The 18,981-nt window shown below is 44.8% G+C and overlaps 2 protein-coding genes across 2 annotated transcripts; both read right to left on the bottom strand.

Moving 5' to 3' along the window:
* Positions 1–294: 294 nt before the first annotated feature.
* On the bottom strand, positions 295–4,001 carry LOC129855978 (uncharacterized). The gene is made up of 6 exons (XM_055924110.1): positions 3,762–4,001; positions 3,270–3,527; positions 2,649–3,026; positions 2,295–2,564; positions 2,120–2,203; positions 295–1,970 (listed from the first exon to the last, which is right to left on the bottom strand). The coding sequence occupies exons 1-6, from the start codon at positions 3,929–3,931 to the stop codon at positions 1,904–1,906; spliced, it is 1,227 nt and encodes a 408-aa protein (XP_055780085.1). The 5' UTR covers positions 3,932–4,001; the 3' UTR covers positions 295–1,903.
* Positions 3,924–13,395, bottom strand: LOC129855971 (uncharacterized). The gene is made up of 13 exons (XM_055924091.1): positions 13,126–13,395; positions 12,175–12,564; positions 10,303–11,998; positions 9,809–10,075; positions 9,124–9,552; positions 7,951–8,379; positions 7,198–7,641; positions 6,449–6,889; positions 5,759–6,187; positions 5,014–5,454; positions 4,489–4,755; positions 4,113–4,370; positions 3,924–4,005 (listed from the first exon to the last, which is right to left on the bottom strand). The coding sequence occupies exons 2-13, from the start codon at positions 12,509–12,511 to the stop codon at positions 3,963–3,965; spliced, it is 5,481 nt and encodes a 1,826-aa protein (XP_055780066.1). The 5' UTR covers positions 12,512–12,564; positions 13,126–13,395; the 3' UTR covers positions 3,924–3,962.
* Positions 13,396–18,981: the final 5,586 nt, after the last annotated feature.

The following is an 18,981-nucleotide window of genomic DNA, read 5'->3' as shown; positions in this document are numbered from 1 at the left end:
GTTCTAACCCCAGTCAAGGCTCGCTGAATCATGGTTGTAGGTTCTATCCCCAGTCAAGGCTCTCTGAAGCATGGTTGTAGGTTCTAACCCCAGTCAAGGCTCTCTGAATCATGGTTGTAGGTTCTATCCCCAGTCAAGGCTCTCTGAAGCATGGTTGTAGGTTCTAACCCCAGTCAAGGCTCGCTGAATCATGGTTGTAGGTTCTATCCCCAGTCAAGGCTCTCTGAAGCAACCCTATCTGCTAGTCCATAGTGCTTAGCTCTCAACTTAAATTCTCATGAAAATAAATACACGTGCGATGGGATCGCTTTAATACCAGCATTAACTCGATACAGATTATTTAGGATTCACTAGTAATGATTTCAACCTGAAGAGAACACAGTCAAAAACCAATAATGGGCCGCAAGGTACATTTATTAAAAACACAAAATATTAATATATTATTTCTTATAGTTTGTCTGTTTTGATATGAGAAAGGCTTGTACTAGTCTCATGTAGCCATACCTCCAAAATCACATTGTTGTCATGCCTCCTTTGGAGGTCTGGAGAATTTTGTATTAGCCAAAACAGTTAGAATGATCTGCTGGGTTCCAGTGGCTACATTTTGATTGGATGTTATATTTCAAGAAACCTCCCCCACATGCCCCTAAAAGGGAAGCCGCGTGTAATGTTCTTCTCAAGTCGATGAAGGCATTACAACTGCTCTACTAAATACATTTTGTTATGGTGTGTGTACATGTTATACATCAGAGATTTCCTGGGCATCCTCACACACTGTTCCTCCTACGGCACTAGTGGGCACCTTTAGTGCTCCTCCAAAGCAAGGCAATTGATTGGTGTGACGTGTTGCGAGGCATCAATGGTTTCCACCCACTCGTAGCAACTTTCTGCCCTGAACTTCACCAGGGCTGCGTTCAGTATGTTTTTACGTTCTGAAACGGTTCAATTGAAGGTGCTGTACTGAACAACCAGTTGAAAAATGGGGAGGGGTTAGGTTGTGGGTTGGAGAACGCTGTCAGCATGGCCACTGCCCTTTAAAAATAAAAATATGTCACTCATTGCTTCAAGCCACACCTCGCCACACCCACCAAACGTACCTCGAAGTCTGTTCAAGAACATTTGGGGGAAATGTGTCATTCAGTACAAAACGTTGCCCAACATAGCAAACGTTCAAGCGAACTGAACACACCTCTTGCTTCCTGAATAGGGAAGCTTGGTTCTCAACAAGGCTAGCCTGAGTAACACAATACCCTGCAGTTGACCTGCAACAAAACACTAATGTATTAGTCTCCCACTGCAATTGTAGAACACATTCACATCAACCTGATAAATACTAGACTATAAAAACACATATACAATCTATTCCTTCTGAAGGAATTTCACAAATTGTCAGATCACAAAAATAAGTAAAGCTCAAAAACCGTTATACTACACATGTTCCTGTGTTTAAGAACCATGTAAGAGGTAAATAAAACTACACATTCCTATCCATTACACTCAGAACATTCCAGAGTTCTGGAGTCTCAACTATTTTTTCAATACCTTAGTCCCAAAACCCCTGATGACATCACTGGTCATTCTTCTGACATCATGATGAGGTCAGCTAAAAACTAAGGGGATGTGGCTGACATGCAAACCATTATTTAATTTAAGAATTGGTTAAAATGAGGTTATGGTTAGGGTCAAGGTTAGGGTTGATGAGATGCTGGTCAGAAGAGTCCCTCTAGTCTCACCCTGCCGAGGCTTTGTAGCTACTACACCCATCTTCAACATCCATCTTCTCTTCCTCTGCCTCTGCAACATCCATCTTCTCTTCCTCTGCCTCTGCAACATCCATCTTCTCTTCCTCTGCCTCCGCATCATCCGTCTTCTCTTCCTGTCTGGACTTGGACCTGATGCTGCTTCACCAGATCTCAAACCTCTTGTCTGTCAGGAACGGACTTCTGTCATTGATTCTGTTGTTGAAGAGCCTGCAGAGAAGAACACTATTATCATCATCATCATTATTAGTTTTAGAACATTTCACTACAGATCACCATCATTAAATAGTTGCACCCAGAAAAAGAGACCATATGATCTCACGTGCACACACAAACTGACGTCACTCACACACACTCACCGTACGGTGCGTATTGAAGTGTTGGTGGAGACCAGTTGGAGTATACTGTCGGTCAGAGCATCAGTGATGTCATTGTGACTCAGGCTACAATAGAGACAGAAAGAGAATGAAGGATCAGACATTTGTCATGTAGTCACATGGACACACACACACACACACAGTGAAACCCACTCACTCCAGGACTTCAACTTTGTGCAGGTGTGTGAGCAGGGGCTGTAGATGGCGGTCTGTGAGTTGGCAGTGGTTGAGGTCCAGTTCTGACAGCCCCTCTGAGTGTTCCAGAACCAGGGCTAGAGATCCACAGGCCTTTTGGTTCAGCCTGGTCTCACTGAGGTCCAGCTCCCCATCCAGGGCTCTGCACAGGAACTCTGCGTGCCTCAGAACCCCCTCTTCAATCCCCTCACACACATGGTCCAGCAGCTGAAGTAGCAGAGCTTTGCTGAGACTGAGGGAACAATAACCAGAGATAACATTATGGGACAGCTCTAACTCCTACTTTTATAAACTAGTTTGTCCTTGTGTTTCTAACCTCAGCTTGACAATATGCAGGATGGGAAGCAGCTCTCTCAGTGCTCCGTGCTCCACCTCACAGTCTTTAAGGATGAGCTGCACGTGGGTCTGGTTTCGGGACTGGTTCTGAGTCGGGTTCTGAACCAGCCGTGTGCTGTGCTGGCTCTGCTTCAGAACAGAGTTTATGGCCCTACAGTGGTCAGTGGTCAGACACAGCGCCTCCCCCTGGTCGTGAGCTGACAGGTCCACAGAGGAGGAGCAGGAAAAGTCCAACCTGTACTGCAGAGCCCTGAGCAGCTCCGCTGCTGTTGTTGTTGTTGTTGGTGATAGTGCCCCCTGCAGGATCTGAGAGGCAGCGCAGGAGTGGAGGAAACTCAGCAACAGCTTCTTGTCAACACTACAGCAGGTGAGAGAGAGACAGAGACCGTCTTATTTACACACCAGCACACAATAAAACACTGATAAAACACACTACAACTCTGTGATTCACGTCAACTCCCACACGTTCCGCTTCAATTCCACCCCTGAGAGAAAGGTAAGTGCATTACACTAAGGTTTGGGTTAGTGGTTATCAGAGTCAGACAGTGTAAAGCACCGTAGTTCTATCCATTCTAGAATGGTCAAAGAGTGCCAACGAAACCTGAGTTGGGAGACTCTGTCCAGAAGAGGCAGGATGCTCTCTATCTCCCCCGGTGGTATGGAGGTCCACAGCAGGTTGACTTTGACTTGGTGGCTGTGCTGCAGGGTGAAACACAGAGCAGTACAGTCCACTCTGTCCAGCTCTCTGCTGTTCAGGTTGATCCAATGGTCTGAAGACCTCAACAAACTGGACACACAGTCACTGGCTCTACTGTCATAGATCTGTCTGATGGTAGACTTCACAAAGCTGGAACTGAGCCTGCAGAAAGATGTAGAATGGATTGTCATGGTTATGTTAAGGTTTTAAAAAGGATAACTCACATAGCAACAACTAGCTGGGTAGAACATTAATAGTTCAAGTCTATCAATATTAAATAAAGATCAAATACCTCTTGAATATAACCCTAATGATAATACAGGGTATAACTCAAAACAAAAATATTTGTTTTCTTCTTTCTAAAAAGTCTTTATATATAAAATTAAGTTCAGTCACCTCTTGAATATAACCCTTCCCAGAAAGGGGAGAAGGTCTGAGATGTTCTTCTCTAGAAGCCTGTTCTTCCTGAGGTCCACTGTGATGTTGTGGGTTGAATGCTGCAGCAGAGAGAGAAGCACTTCCCAGTCCAGCCTGCAGGAGGTCAGGTCTCCACCAACCTTCTCCATGAACCACTGAGTCAAGTCCTTGTCCTGAGCTTCATACACAACTACAGCCAGCTGCTGCAGTGTCTGAGTGCAGTCTAGGAGGTTGGAACATACAGGCAGTTAGAAATTAACACAGATATAAATAAAAACACAAGTATAAGTTCTACCTATTTCTACTAGTTAAAAACAGCTTCAAACTGACCTGAGAGTGAGAGGGCCCTGGTGACACAGCAGTGTGATGAGAGAGTGACCCTGGATGCAGAAGTCAGTCAGGTCCAAACACTGCACTGTCCAGAATCTCAGCAGGGACGCCACACTACTCAGAGCTCTGGATAACACTCTCTCTGGTGGCTGGCTGCTCTTTAGGACCAGGGTGAGTTCTGGGACAGTCAGTGGAGTACCACCTCTCCCTGTCCTCCTAGCCAGTCTGGCCAGTCTCACTGACATGCCCACATTCAGCCTGGAATGAAAAAAACTAACTCAAGCCACTTTTAAACAGAGAAACCTTCTCAGATAAAATGCACAAAAAGAAATCAAACTAATCAATAGACCTGTAAAATGTAGCTTACAAAACATACCTGAGCTTGTGTAGCTGTGACACACGTGTGAAGAGAAGCGAGGCTCCTTTCAGAGAGATCTTGCTGGGGGTGAGAGTGAGGTCCACTCTGGAGGCACAGAGGCCTAGGACTCTCACCACAGACCTGCATGTTTTCCTGGGTAACTGATCTCCCAGTGACAGGGTGGAGCCCAAGGCCTGGAGGAGAGAGGCCAACTGCTGGGCATCCTCTCTGGACCTCACAGGGATGGATTCACACACGCGCTGGAAGAACCTGTCAGAATCACAGCTGAAACAGCAAAACATGAGGGACACATGAAATCAAACAACAGTTAGAATACATGAATATTGAACTGTCGTATGGAAAAGTAAAACCATGTGATAATACAGAGAAAGTTACATAATATGCCATGGCATAACGTGATCTGAGTTTTATAGATTAGCTATTCTGAGTAAACATTGAGGTTTCAAGTTACAAGATTTCATAAAGACAAATCACTATTAACATCACATAATCCCTAACCACATACATTATGTTCAGACTCACCTCAGCTGTGAGATGTAGGGCAGACACTGAAGGAAACGCCTCACTTCACTGTCTTCATCTGACCAGCCTTTCAGCTCTACTGGTTTCTTCTCTGGTTGGAGTTTCAGCACGTCTAGGAGGAGGGAGACCTTTCTCTCTGAGAGGTCTATGGACCAGACTGCAGGAGCTGACTGGTAAACTGTCTGTAATGCTGGAAGGACACTCCTGCCTGTTTGAGTCTCATAGTCCTTCACATGTGAGTACAGATCCAGCAGGAAATCACATTGAAACCACTTATCATAATAATCCCCGTCACAGAAAGGGAAAGTGCTGTAAGTACACACTGATGATAGCAGCTTCAGTGTCTTCTCTCCTGACTGCTCCTCCCACTCTGCTGCTTGAGACAGGAGACCCACCAGGAACTTGATCAGCTTTGAGTTATCAGACGACCATCGAAGGAAACTGCAACAAGGACAGTAACAGCTGATTCAGACATGGATGGACACGTGAAACCAGTCATCTATAAAATATATATGAAGTAGTTATACATTTACATAGCGCATTTGTTTGATGAAAAAATTTATAATTTTAGAGAAATTAACAATATCTATGTGACATTTCTTAACGCAACATGTTCATTCAGGAAATCTGAGTATAAATGTTACCAGATTCACAAATATTTGAACTTTTATATTTACCAGGATTCTAAAAGACAATAATCAGTAGCATCACATAATCACTAACCACCACACATGTTCAGACTCACCTCAGCTGTGAGATGTAGGGCAGACACTGAAGGAAACTCCTCACTTCACTCTCTTCATCTGACCAGCCTTTCAGGTCTACTGGTTTCTTCTCTGGTTGGAGTTTCAGCACTTCTAGGAGGAGGGAGACCTTTCTCTCTGAGAGGTCTACGGACCAGACTGCAGGAGCTGACTGGTAAACTGGATGTAATGCTGGAAGGACACTCCTGCCTGTTTGAGTCTCATAGTCCTTCACATGTGAGTACAGATCCAGCAGGAGATCCCATTTCCGATCGTGATAAACTTCAGACAGTGACAACACTTTCTCTACAGTTGTTTGTATGGTTTCTCTCTCATGGAGGGCTGCTTGAAGACACAGATTCAGTAGGAATGTCTTCTCTCTCTTTCTCAAGTCTTCAGGGGATCTTCTCTGATATTGTGGTGGAGTAAAACTGCATGAACAGTTTAACAACAAATAGATGAATATGTGAGAGATATAATATGCATTTCTGATGGTCACATTACGGTGGGTAAAATAACATGACTATCTTTCTAAACTCATCATCCACTTCAATCGTTCCTTATAATCATGACCACAAAGTAAGATTGTATCTTTTCAAAACAGTATGTGTATGTTTAGTATATTAGGTTGTTACGAACTTCCTTTTAAAAAGGGAAATACAGGGACAGACAACTGTACTGATCCAACTCACCTCAGCTGTGAGATGTAGGGCAGACACTGAAGGAAACTCCTCACTTCACTCTCTTCATCTGACCAGCCTTTCAGCTCTACTGGTTTCTTCTCTGGTTGGAGTTTCAGCACTTCTAGGAGGAGGGAGATCTTTCTCTCTGAGAGGTCTATGGACCAGACTGCAAGAGCTGACTGGTAAACTGGCTGTAATGCTGAAAGGACACTCCTGCCTGTTTGAGTCTCATAGTCCTTCACATGTGAGCACAGATCCAGCAGGAAATCACATTGAAACCACTTATGATAATCATGCCCGTCACAGAAAGGGAAAGTTCTGTAAGTACACACTGATGATAGCAGCCTCAGTGTCTTCTCTCCTGTCTGCTCCTCCCACTCTGCTGCTTGAGACAGGAGACCCACCAGGAACTTTATCAGCTTTGAGTTATCAGACGACCATCGAAGGAAACTGCAACAAGGACAGTAACAGCTGATTCAGACATGGATGGACACATGAAACCAGTCATCACTAAAATATATATGAAGTAGTTATACATTTACATAATGTGCTTATGTTTTATGAAAAAATATATAATTTTAGAGAAATTCAAAATATCTATGTGTGACATTTCGTAATGCAACATGTTCATTCAGGAAATCTGAGTATAAATGTTACCAGATTCACCAACATTTGAACTTTTATAATATCCAGGTTTCTAAAAGACAATAATCAGTAGCATCACATAATCACTAACCACCACACATGTTCAGACTCACCTCAGCTGTGAGATGTAGGGCAGACACTGAAGGAAACTCCTCACTTCACTCTCTTCATCTGACCAGCCTTTCAGGTCTACTGGTTTCTTCTCTGGTTGGAGTTTCAGCACTTCTAGGAGGAGGGAGACCTTTCTCTCTGAGAGGTCTACGGACCAGACTGCAGGAGCTGACTGGTAAACTGTCTGTAATGCTGGAAGGACACTCCTGCCTGTTTGAGTCTCATAGTCCTTCACATGTGAGTACAGATCCAGCAGGAAATCACATTGAAACCACTTATCGTCGTCATCATCCCCGTCACAGAGAGGGAAAGTGCTGTAAGTACACACTGATGATAGCAGCTTCAGTGTCTTCTCTCCTGTCTGCTCCTCCCACTCTGCTGCTTGAGACAGGAGACCCACCAGGAACTTGATCAGCTTTGAGTTATCAGACAACCATGGATAGAAACTGCAACAAGGACAGTAACAGCTGATTCAGACATGGATGGACACGTGAAACCAGTCATCACTAAAATATATATGAAGTAGTTATACATTTACATAATGTGCGTTTGTTTTATGAAAAAATATATACTTTTAGAGAAATTAACAAAATCTATGTGTGACATTTCTTAATGCAACATGTTCAATTCAGGAAATCTGAGTATAAATGTTACCAGATTCACCAACATTTGAACTTTTATAATATCCAGGTTTCTAAAAGACAATAATCAGTAGCATCACATAATCACTAACCACCACACATGTTCAGACTCACCTCAGCTGTGAGATGTAGGGCAGACACTGAAGGAAACTCCTCACTTCACTCTCTTCATTTGACCAGCCCCACAGCTCTACTGGTTTCTTCTCTGGTTGGAGTTTCAGCACTTCTAGGAAGAGGGAGACCTTTCTCTCTGAGAGGTCTACGGACCAGACTGCAGGAGCTGACTGGTAAACTGGCTGTAATGCTGGAAGGACACTCCTGCCTGTTTGAGTCTCATAGCCCTTAACATGCGAGTACAGATCCAGTAGGAGACTCCATTTCCGATCGTGATAAACTTCAGACATTGAAAACACGTTCTCTACAGTTGTTTGTATGGTTTCTCTCTCATGGAGGGCTGCTTGAAGACACAGATTCAGTAGGAATGTCTTCTCTCTCTTTCTCCAGTCTTCAGGAGATCTTCCGTGATCCTGTGGTGGAGTAAAACTGTATGAACAGTTAAAAAAAAAAAAAATGAATATGTGAGAAATATAATATGCATTTCTGATGGTCACATTACGGTGGGTAAAATAACATGACTATCTTTCTAAACTCATCATCCACTTCAATCATTCTTTATAATCGTGACCACAAAGTAAGATTGTATCTTTTTAAAACAGTATGTGTTTGTTTAGCATATTAGGTTGTTACGAACAAACTTCCTTTTTAATAAGGGAAATACAGGGACAGACAACAATTGTAACGTCTGCTACCAGCTCACACTGTCAAACACGTAGATCCCCTGAACGCAGCTCACTCTCCAGATCCCAATCACCTGAATTCTGATCACCTGTTCACACACCTGTACGTCATTTACACACACTATTTAGTTCAGGTCATTGCACCCCATCATTGTGAGGTATTGTTTGTTTTTGTACACATTCTATTTGGAGCGCTGTTTTGTTCCATGTTAGTCCTCCCGTGTATTGTAGTTTTTGGCCTATTCCCTGCCTGTATTTTTGCCTATCAGATTTCCTGTCATCAACCTCTTACCTGATCTCCCGGATGACGTTATTAGCCTTTTCCCTGCCTGTACTGTTACCTTTTTGGATTCCCTGTGTATGACCTTCTACCTGTCCTCCTGTGGTCCGTTACTAAATAAACAACTGCTGCGCCCTGCGCTTAAAACCAGCACTCTGTCTCCCATCATACTCATTACAACAATCCCTCAACTGTCCTGATCCAACTCACCTCAGCTGTGAGATGTAGGGCAGACACTGAAGGAAACTCCTCACTTCACTCTCTTCATCTGACCAGCCTTTCAGCTGTACTGGTTTCTTTACTGGTTGGAGTTTCAGCACTTCTAGGAGGAGGGAGACCTTTCTCTCTGAGAGGTCTATGGACCAGACTGCAGGAGCTGACTGGTAAACTGGCTGTAATGCTGGAAGGACACTCCTGCCTGTTTGAGTCTCATAGTCCTTCACATGTGAGTACAGATCCAGCAGGATGTCATATCTTTCAGTTTGATACACAGAGAACAGTGACAGCAGGGTGTTCACAGCACCCTGGAACGTTTCTCTGTGATTTAATCCTGCTTGTAGACACAAATCTAGTAGGACTGCTTTTTCTTCTTTCTCTAGTTTTTCAGGGGATCCTCTCTGATGTTGTAGTGGGGTAAAACTGTGAACCATAAAGCATAAGAAAGTCTTTGTTTAGATACTGTAAATACAGGTAGAAAGTGACTGCCACTTTTACCGACTAAATACTGTTGCCATGTGTCTATCTTGTTGCATTGTTGCAGTGACTTCTTTGTCTAGATATTAACCTCTTGATATTGTTCTTATTTACATTGACAACATATGTTTTTGATTGACTTAAATGAATTAATAGTCACAAAGACAATGAATAAATATATACTGGCAGTGTAAACACTTACCTGAGTTTGTTGATATGTGTCAAACACTTTAAAATGGTCTTGCTGAGAGCTTCACTGAGAAGAGTTGTCCGATCCCAGTGTAGACAGAGGTTAACCCTCTCTAGGCTCTGCTTCATCACTTCTTCTGCTCTCTCAAACACTCGTCTTTCACCCAGGAATGGAAGGCGCAACTCATTTCCACAGAGACCAAGTAAGCTGGTGAAGTCAATGTCTGCCTCACTGCGCAGCAAAGTTGTCCAGAGTTGACACAGCATCGAGGGGTCAGATCTATGATCAGAAAAGGGTTTTGAAATAGAGTATAATATTATTAAATTTGTCAAAAGTTTCAAAGTAGCATGAAACAGAGGTGTTTATAACTCAGTATCTGAGTGGAGGAGAATACAACATATAAATGTAAAAAGTTTAGTTTTCTTTTTTATTTCTTGACTAGTTAATTGGAAACAAATTGGTGCATTAGATAACTAAATTACACAAATACATAACACAAATATTACCTGAGATATCGGACATTCTTCAGAGAGGCCAGTATCAGCCTTAGTCCTTGGTCTGACACAGTGCAGCTGTTTAGGTCCAAGCCGACCTTTCTCTCTGCAGACTGACTGATCATATAGGAGACTGCACAGCACTGGTGAGGATCAAGATGTTCTTCAACCAGGTCTAGATTGTAGTCCAGTTTGTCCAGAAGAAGCAAACAGGCCTCAGTAGACTGAGATTCATACAAGCACTGACATAAAAACAGAAGATCTATCTCAAACTCAGGAGCACCACCTTCTGCCTGATCTTGGTTTGTTTGAAGTGGAAGAAATGTGTTCACCACTTCCTTGAAGAACCAATCTGACGTCTTCTTGATCTGTTGAGCTGGAACTAGACCATTTACCAATCGAATATTCCTCTCATTCAGAAGCCCACATACGAAATGAACCATGTGTTTTGTGTGTTTCCATTCTTCAGTCTGGCACTTCTCTAGAACCTCTCTGATTTTGTCTGGATTCTGTAAGAGCCAAAGGGCACCAAAGAACTCCTGCATTGTGTAATGGAGAAATGCAGAGTAAGTGTCTGAGACTGTGGGCTCGACCATAATCATAAGCGCTCCCAAGAAAGAAAACTGGACACTGCTTAGTTCGCAGGTCAGTTCTGTCAAGTTCATCGTTTTTTGCAGTGTTGCATCAAAAGCAATTTTTGCTAAAGACAATATTTTTTCTCTGTTTTCTACGAGACACTTGTCGAGATCATTCATCTGTTTGCCACTGTGTTTTAGGATGCAGTAACGGAGGATGTTGAGGTACATCTTAGTTGTAGTCCATGGCTGCTTAGAAGCCTCTGGGGTAGAATAATAAATGCAGGCAACCACCATCAATGCATACATCGGGACATGGCACAGACTGAACAACTCTAGGTTGTTTAACACACTGCTCAAGGAGTCATGGTTTGGCGTAGGGTTAGGCTCAGCACTCAGCATCGTTGTTAAGTAAGCCCAGATGGACTCATTACTGAACCCTTTCACCTCCACTCTGAACGAGGGCCAGTCTGTCAGGAAGTCTCCTGATGGTACCTCTGGTCTGCATGTGATCACAATCTTTGCACCAGGGAGGAGGTCCTTGTCCACAAGTTTCTTTATTACCGAATGAGAGGAGAGGTCTGTGATTCCATCAAAAATGATGACAACATTTTCAGAGTTCTTCTTAATATCCTGTAACACTTCTTCTCTACTTTCTTCTGGCTCACTGTACATGTTAAAGAGAAGGTCCTCCAGTCTCATGGGATTTGTACTGGGTGAAATGTCTCTCACATCAAAATAAAACATGTAATCTAGTTCTCTGTGATCTTTCTGTGCCCAGAGGTTCAACATTTGATGGGCGACTGCTGTCTTTCCAATTCCAGGTTTTCCAAATAAGAGGATCCTTTTCATGGGTGTTTTAAGCAGGTCAGCCGGGGACGTTTCCTGTTTGGCCATGGGGATGAAGCTCTTTAGCTTTTTAGGGCGAGCTTTCTTGCATCTTTTGCTCTTCGTTTCGATTTTAGAGAGAGATGAAGGCACGTCTGTATCTAACACAAGAGGAGTGTAAGAGAAAGTCACCTCATTTCTATTCCTCTCTGGTAGGAGACGAGAGCTTTGTTTCCATGCACCCTCTGTGATCTTCCGAGCTTTACATTTCAGCTGTGACTGATATCTGTGACAGGGTTTTGAACCTAAAATAATGATACAAAGGAAAAGAGAGAGTAAATGCACTGTGCCAACAGAAACCCTGTCCACCCGATGCACACAGTAAGCTAAATCAAACGCACCTAAAAAAAAATATATATATTCCCAGCCAATTGTATACTATGTACTGGATACTAATTGTATAATATAATATATGACTTGCCAACAAGGTAGTCTGTCATCTCTGGGTCTTCCTTGAAGGGGAAGCAGCTTATCCATTGCTGTAAGTCAGCGTTGTCTAAGGTCCTCTTCCTTGTGATGTGTAGAATCATCAGTAACTCGTAGCATGCAGCTTCTCCTTTGGCCGTGACCCAGTCCAGTATTTTTCTGGTTTGGTCAAAACGGTCAACTTCTGCCTGAATTTTACTGACTTCCTCCTCCTGAAGAACCTTGCGCTGGAACAGGTTTTCCAGAACGAGGGACAGATTCTGGAGCCTTTCAACAAGGAGTCTCCTTCCATTTTGAATGTACTCTAAAGCAGATTGCCTTGTACAAGCCATGTCACAGGGTGTGATTCTGCCCCATCACTGGTATGTCCCAACATGAAGGATATCTAGAAGATAGTAAATAGTCCGTCAATAGTAGAACAGTCAAATAATGAGTAGGTTTATTTACTCAAAAAAATAAATGTAGAAAAAACATACACCAACTGAATGTCAATTTATCTATGACAATGGGTTAAAACAAGCTTATATTTGGGGTTCTGATTGGGTTCGACAAATGATGTATGACAGTTAAACTATGGTCATTGGGCATGTATTAATCTCTGTTAACCCAGAAGTAAATCCCGCACTTGTGTTTACACATATTAGAAATGGAGAATTCCGGCAAAAACGATGATTAAAATAATCTATGTTTGATCATGAGTTGGTTGTTTGAATCAGCTGTGTAGTGCTAGGGCAGAGCCAAAACGTGCACCCAGGGGGGGGCAGCAGGACCAACTCATGGAAAGAGCAGTTGTCTTTAATGTATATGTTCCATGGGTATATAGTCACAAACTTGCCAAATAATTCGCATTTAATAGTAAAAAAAAAAAGGTAGTAGGACAAAGGCTGGGCACAGCACATCATGTGTTGGTTTCACAATCCGTTATCGATTGTTAAAAAAGCCTTACCTTGTCCCCAAAATCTTTCTCGCGTCCTATTGCAGTGAGCTCGTGTAGCTTTAGCTATTTTTACTTTCACTTATACTTCCGCGTATAAAAACATTATTTGGGCGACGTTTGGCTACTAAACGTGGTGTTGTTGTATCACTAAAACTGGGCGCTCTGGTTTTAAAAAAGAATGCAGAGAATAAAGGAGATAGGGGGGTGAGTAGATAAGAGAGGTGAAGAGAGAAGGGGGTAGAGAAGAGAGGAAAGAGAGAGTAAAACAGTACCTGCCAGGGTTGAGTTCACAAGTGCATAGCGTACCACAATGTTTTGCAAGGAAAACGAGCGTTTCTCAGGTTAGTCCTTCCCCGTTTCTGCCCGTTTATTTCCGTTTCGTTCTTAATGAATACACCCCAGTTTAGATCCGGAATGTGAGCGAACGGTGGAGTGAGCGTCGAGCATCAAAACAACGTCCTAAAAAGCCCATCGAGTTCATGAGCGGGTCAAAACAAATCTCCATAGACAGTATATTAGCCTACCCAGATATCCTGAAAGTGAGTTCTGAGCAGAATATTGCATTTAAATTGGACAATTACGTAATGACATGATAACATTAATATGTGGCCTAACTAAGACAACACATAGGCTATGTGTAGGGTACCTGCCATAAGTATTCACAAAAATAGATCCTTCCTCTTCTATGACAAATCCAGCCTCTCCAACCTAGTGTGTGTGTGTTGGGTACAGCAGAAGAAACATTTCCATATTGTGTGGATAATAAAGTATTTCTCTTCTCCTATACAAGTTAAACATAAGAATTCTTCAGTACGGATTCCACCAGACCAGTCATGTCTTATCAGTGCATTGAAGAAGGATGGATAGCCTACCTTCCCTTGCCTGGCTACCTATTCACATCGCTCCGACCAACTGACATTTCTTCTCCACGATGAGTATGGATGTGCCACCCTCCCTGGTGATTTCTAGAACGTGAACTCATTCTGACTGTTCTGATTGGTTCCAGAAACCGACGGGTTGGGCCAGAACCAGCCTACAAATGGACATTATCAGACCAAAGTTAGATTACCCTAAATTTGACTGGTCCCCCAGGAAGACATGCTGCCGTCATGGTAACACTCCTCTTCTCCCCTCTCTCTTTCCTCTCATCTTCTCATCCCTTTCTATCTTTACCTCCCTTCTCTCCTCTTCTCATCTCTTTCTATCTTCACCTCTCTCCTCCCTCCCTCCTCTCTCTCCTTTCTTCTCTGTTTGCATACGTAGTCAAAACCAAAGTGCCCAATTGCAAGGACCCGTCCAGAAACAACCCTTAGCCTAGCTCCGAGACACTTATCCCCTAACCCATATCCCCTAGACACCAGTGTAGATCTAAGAGCATTGTACAGGTGTTAGAGATATGTTGCTAACACTTATCCAATCCCTTTAGATCTACACTAGTGTCTAAAATGATGTCTGGCCCAGTGGGGGAGAAGTGAAGGTGTACGTCCCAAATGGCACCTTATTCCCTGCATAGGGCTCTGGTAAAAAGCAGTGCACTGGAAAGGGAATAGGGCACCTTTTGGGACTCATTCCAAGGGGTTGTGGTTAGAGATTGTTTTTAGACTGAGTTCCACATGGTGCTTTCCTCTAAGACGATTTGTCACAAAACGATGCGTCTGAAAATTTAAACAGAAAATAAAGACGTCAACGAAAACCCAATTTAACAGAAATCCCCACTAGACAGTAATTATTACAATACAAACATTTAGAAAAAATAATCCGTTTTTTTTTTCTTCTCCTCATTCCTCCTTTTCTATATAACATGTCAGACTGTGCATTCCAAATGGCACCCTATTCTCTTTAGAGTGCACTACTTTTGACCAGGGCCCTATGGTGGGTTGGACACCCCTGCATCCACATAGGGAGAACCCACACACCATTTTCTTGTCTTCTGGGATATGAGAGCCAGAGCTGCTGCTCTCCTTTAGGCCCTGGTTTAAAGTAGTGCAGGCCTGGCCCTGGAGAGCAACAGGCATGTTTTGATTTAACCGACCTGGAAGACCAGGTGTGTTGAATTTAGGCAATCACTGAATTGATCAATTAGCTCAGTTGGTCAGGTGTGGTGCCTAGGTGGAACAAAATCCTGCAGTACCTGAGGCACTCCAGGAACAGGGTTGCCTACCTTGACATAGGGAATAGGGTGCTATTTTGGATGCACTTGAGGGTGCTTCGACAACGATGTTTAAAAAATATATTTCTTCAATATGATGCTTTTATTATATTTCTGATGGATATTTCCCATAATACTATTACTGATATTATTACTATGATGATCACACAGGCAGATCTTGGCCCTATTTATTCCTGGTGTTACCTGTGTCCTGATCTTGTCCATATTCAATGCGTGCCTAACTATCTCCGGAGGTGGGCAAGAAGATCTGATCACAATCACATCACAATGCGTGAATCATCTACACCAGTCTGAAAATGTGCGCACAGCCAGAATGTGGACAAGATTAGGACAAAGGACTCATGCTAGAACCAGGTATAAACGGGGCTCATGACACTGGTTGAAGAGAACAGGAAGGACAGACAGTGTAACCAATGTACAATATCATTTTCAACAAATGCAAACAAACATCTTAGTGGTTCACACATATTATCATTATAACTCATGATATCCCCCGCCCCACCATGCATACCTACTAATATTGTAGTCTTGAGTTCTTATATATTAATTACATAAATGCTACATTCTCTTAGTTCTTATTCAATTATATAATGGCAAACAAACATATGTCACAGGGCTGCATGCCAAATAGTACCCTATTCCCTTTATAGTGCACTACTTTTGACCAGGGCCAAAAAGCACCCTCTAGCGAAGTGGAGCGTTTCTTTACAGTTAAATTAGCGTTGCAAAATTCCGGTAACAAACATTTTTTTTCAAGTCATTTAGCCTAATCAATGACTGATCAGGCTACATGCATTGGATTCCCAAGCATCTGCAGAGCCACAGTATTGGCTGCTGTCAGTCCTCCTCTCTGGTTGTGACTAGATGGAGTACAGCTACGACCAGATGTTACTTTTCGTTACAGGTTAGGAGAGCAATGTAACTAAACCTAACCCTTTCCCTAATCTTAACCTCAGTCTCCTAACCATCTACGTTAATTCTCCTAACCTGCTGCATAAGTTCTCCTAACCTGCTACGAAAAAGTAACTTCTGACTAGGTGGAATACATAGCTGTATTCCACCTAGTCAGAACCCTCCTCTCTGGTCGTCACTAGTTACCACAGTTACAAAGTCATAATTATGGCAAAACAATGTGTGCCAGTTGGGAATGTCCTGAATTGTAGTGGCTGTGTATTATAACTTGAAGGGGAGATAAACATGATATCGCTTCCCTTCAGTGATTGTGGAGATAAAAACTAGGTTACAAATGTTATGTTCTGTGGCAGTGTCACGATCGTGTGGCGGATTGACGGACCAAAATGCAGCAGTTGGAAAATAAGCCATCTTCTTTTATTTTAAAAGATGACGAAAAAGAAACACGAAACACTTTAACAAAACGAACAAAACAACAAAACGACCGTGAAGCTACAAACGTTGTGCACATACATACAGGCTACAAACGTTCTACATAGACAACTCTAGACATATACACTCAACACAAAACCATCTACTACACCCCATAACCCCTTTACCAAATAAACACCCAAAACCAACAAAACATAAACATTCCCCATGTCACACCCTGACCTAACTAAAATAATAAAGAAAACAAAGAATAATAAGGCCAGGGCGTGACATAACCCCCCCCCTTGAGGCGCGAACTCCGGGCGCACCATACACAGTCTAGGGGAGGGTCTGGGTGGGCTCCCCTCCACGGTGGCGGCTCCGGCTCTGGTCGTAGTCCCCACGTCACCACAGTACCTAACCACCTCCTAGGCCTCCTCCAAACGACCCCCCTCCACATTAACCCCATTGCATTAAGGGGGAGTTCCGGACTAAGGGACAGCTCCGGACTAAGGACCAGTACCAGGGTAAGGGGCAGTACCAGGGTCAGGGGCAGTACCAGGATAAGGGGCAGTACCAGGGTAAGGGGCAGCACCAGGGTAAGGGGCAGCACCAGGGTAAGGGGCAGCACCAGGGTAAGGGGCAGCACCAGGGTAAGGGGCAGCACCAGGGTAAGGGGCAGCTCCGGACTGAGGAATGGCAGCTCCGGACTGAGGGACTGCAGCTCCGGACTGAGGGACTGCAGCTCCGGACTGAGGGACGGCCCATGGCTGGCTGACAGATCTGGCTGCTCATGGCTGGCTAACGGATCTGGCTGCTCATGGCTGGCTAACTGATCTGGCTGCTCATGGCTGGCTGACGGATCTGGCTGCTCATGGCTGGCTGACGGATCTGGCTGCTCATGGCTGGCTGACTGATCTGGCTGCTCATGGCTAGCTGACGGATCTGGCTGCTCATGGCTAGCTGACGGATCTGGCTGCTCATGGCTAGCTGACGGATCTGGCTGCTCATGGCTAGCTGACGGATCTGGCTGCTCATGGCTAGCTGACGGATCTGGCTGCTCATGGCTAGCTGACGGATCTGGCTGCTCATGGCTAGCTGACGGATCTGGCTGCTCATGGCTAGCTGACTGATCTGGCTGCTCCTGTCTGGTTGGCGGCTCTGGCAGATCCTGTCTGGTTGGCGGCTCTGGCAGATCCTGTCTGGTTGGCGGCTCTGGCAGATCCTGTCTGACGGACGGCTCTAGCGGCTCCTGTCTGGCTGGCGGCTCTAGCGGCTCCTGTCTGGCGGACGGCTCAGTGGGCTCATGGCAGACGGGCGGCTTTGCAGGCTCATGGCAGACGGGCGGCTTTGCAGGCTCATTGCAGACGGATGGCTCAGATGGCGCTGGGGAGACGGATGGCTCAGATGGCGCTGGGGAGACGGATGGCTCAGATGGCGCTTGGCAGACGGGCAGTTCAGTCATTGCTGTGCAGACGGCAGACTCCTGCCGGCTGAGGCGCACTGTAGGCCTGGTGCGTGGTGCCGGGACTGGTGGCACCGGGCTGGGGACACGCATCTCAGGGCTAGTGCGGGGAGCAGGAACAGGGCATACTGGACCCTGGGGACGCACATTAGGCCTAGTGCGTGGGGCCGGAACTGGTGGTACCGGACTGGGGACACGCATCTCAGGGCTAATGCGGGGAGCAGCAACAGGATGCACAGGACTCTGGAGACGCACAAAAAGCTTAGTGCGTGGTGCCGGAATTGGTGATACCGGGCTGGAGACACGCACCATAGGACGAGTGCGTGGAGGAGGAACAGGACTCTGGAGACACACTGGAAGCCTGTTACGTGGTGTATGTACTGGTGGCACTGAACTGGGGCGGGAAAGTGGCGCCGGAAATACCGGACCGTGCAGGCGTATTGGCTCCCTTGAGCATTGAGCCTGACCAACCTTACCTGGTTGAATGCTCCCCGTTGCCCGACCAGTGCGGGGAGGTGGAATAACCCGCACCGGGCTATGTAGGCGAACCGGGGACACCATGCGTAAGGCTGGTGCCATGTAAACCGGCCCGAGGAGACGCACTGGTGGCCAGATATGTAGGGCCGGCTTCATGACATCAACCTCAATACTCAATCTAGCCCTGCCAGTGCGGGGAGGTGGAATAACCCGCACCGGGCTATGCACACGTACAGGAGACACCGTGCGCTCTACTGCGTAACACGGTGTCTGCCCGTACTCTCGCTCTCCACGGTAATTACAGGGAGTAGGCGCAGGTTTCCTACCTGACTTCGCCACTCTCCCTTTAAGCCCCCCCCAAATAATTTTTTTTGGGTTTTCCCACAGGCTTCCTACCGCTTCGTCGTGCTGCCTCCATTCGCCGGTATCC

The sequence above is a fragment of the Salvelinus fontinalis genome, chromosome 5 (assembly GCF_029448725.1).
Source record: "Salvelinus fontinalis isolate EN_2023a chromosome 5, ASM2944872v1, whole genome shotgun sequence".
Classification (NCBI taxonomy): domain Eukaryota; kingdom Metazoa; phylum Chordata; class Actinopteri; order Salmoniformes; family Salmonidae; genus Salvelinus; species Salvelinus fontinalis.
This window is presented reverse-complemented; position numbering and strand designations above follow the sequence as displayed.

Bases quoted from the DNA above. Each gene is read 5' to 3' on its own strand.
- LOC129855971 (XM_055924091.1), bottom strand. From the start codon at position 12,511: ATGGCTTGTACAAGGCAATCTGCTTTAGAGTACATTCAAAATGGAAGG. The intron at 4,756-5,013 runs GTGAGTCTGAAC...TTGCTGTTTCAG, and splicing joins CCCTACATCTCACAGCTGAG to CTGTGATTCTGACAGGTTCT. The intron at 4,006-4,112 runs GTCAGTTTGAAG...CCAACCTCCTAG, and splicing joins CAGGGCCCTCTCACTCTCAG to ACTGCACTCAGACACTGCAG.
- LOC129855978 (XM_055924110.1), bottom strand. From the start codon at position 3,931: ATGGAGAAGGTTGGTGGAGACCTGACCTCCTGCAGGCTGGACTGGGAA. The intron at 2,565-2,648 runs GTTAGAAACACA...TTGTTCCCTCAG, and splicing joins CTGCATATTGTCAAGCTGAG to TCTCAGCAAAGCTCTGCTAC. The intron at 2,204-2,294 runs GTGAGTGGGTTT...TCTCTATTGTAG, and splicing joins CACAAAGTTGAAGTCCTGGA to CCTGAGTCACAATGACATCA.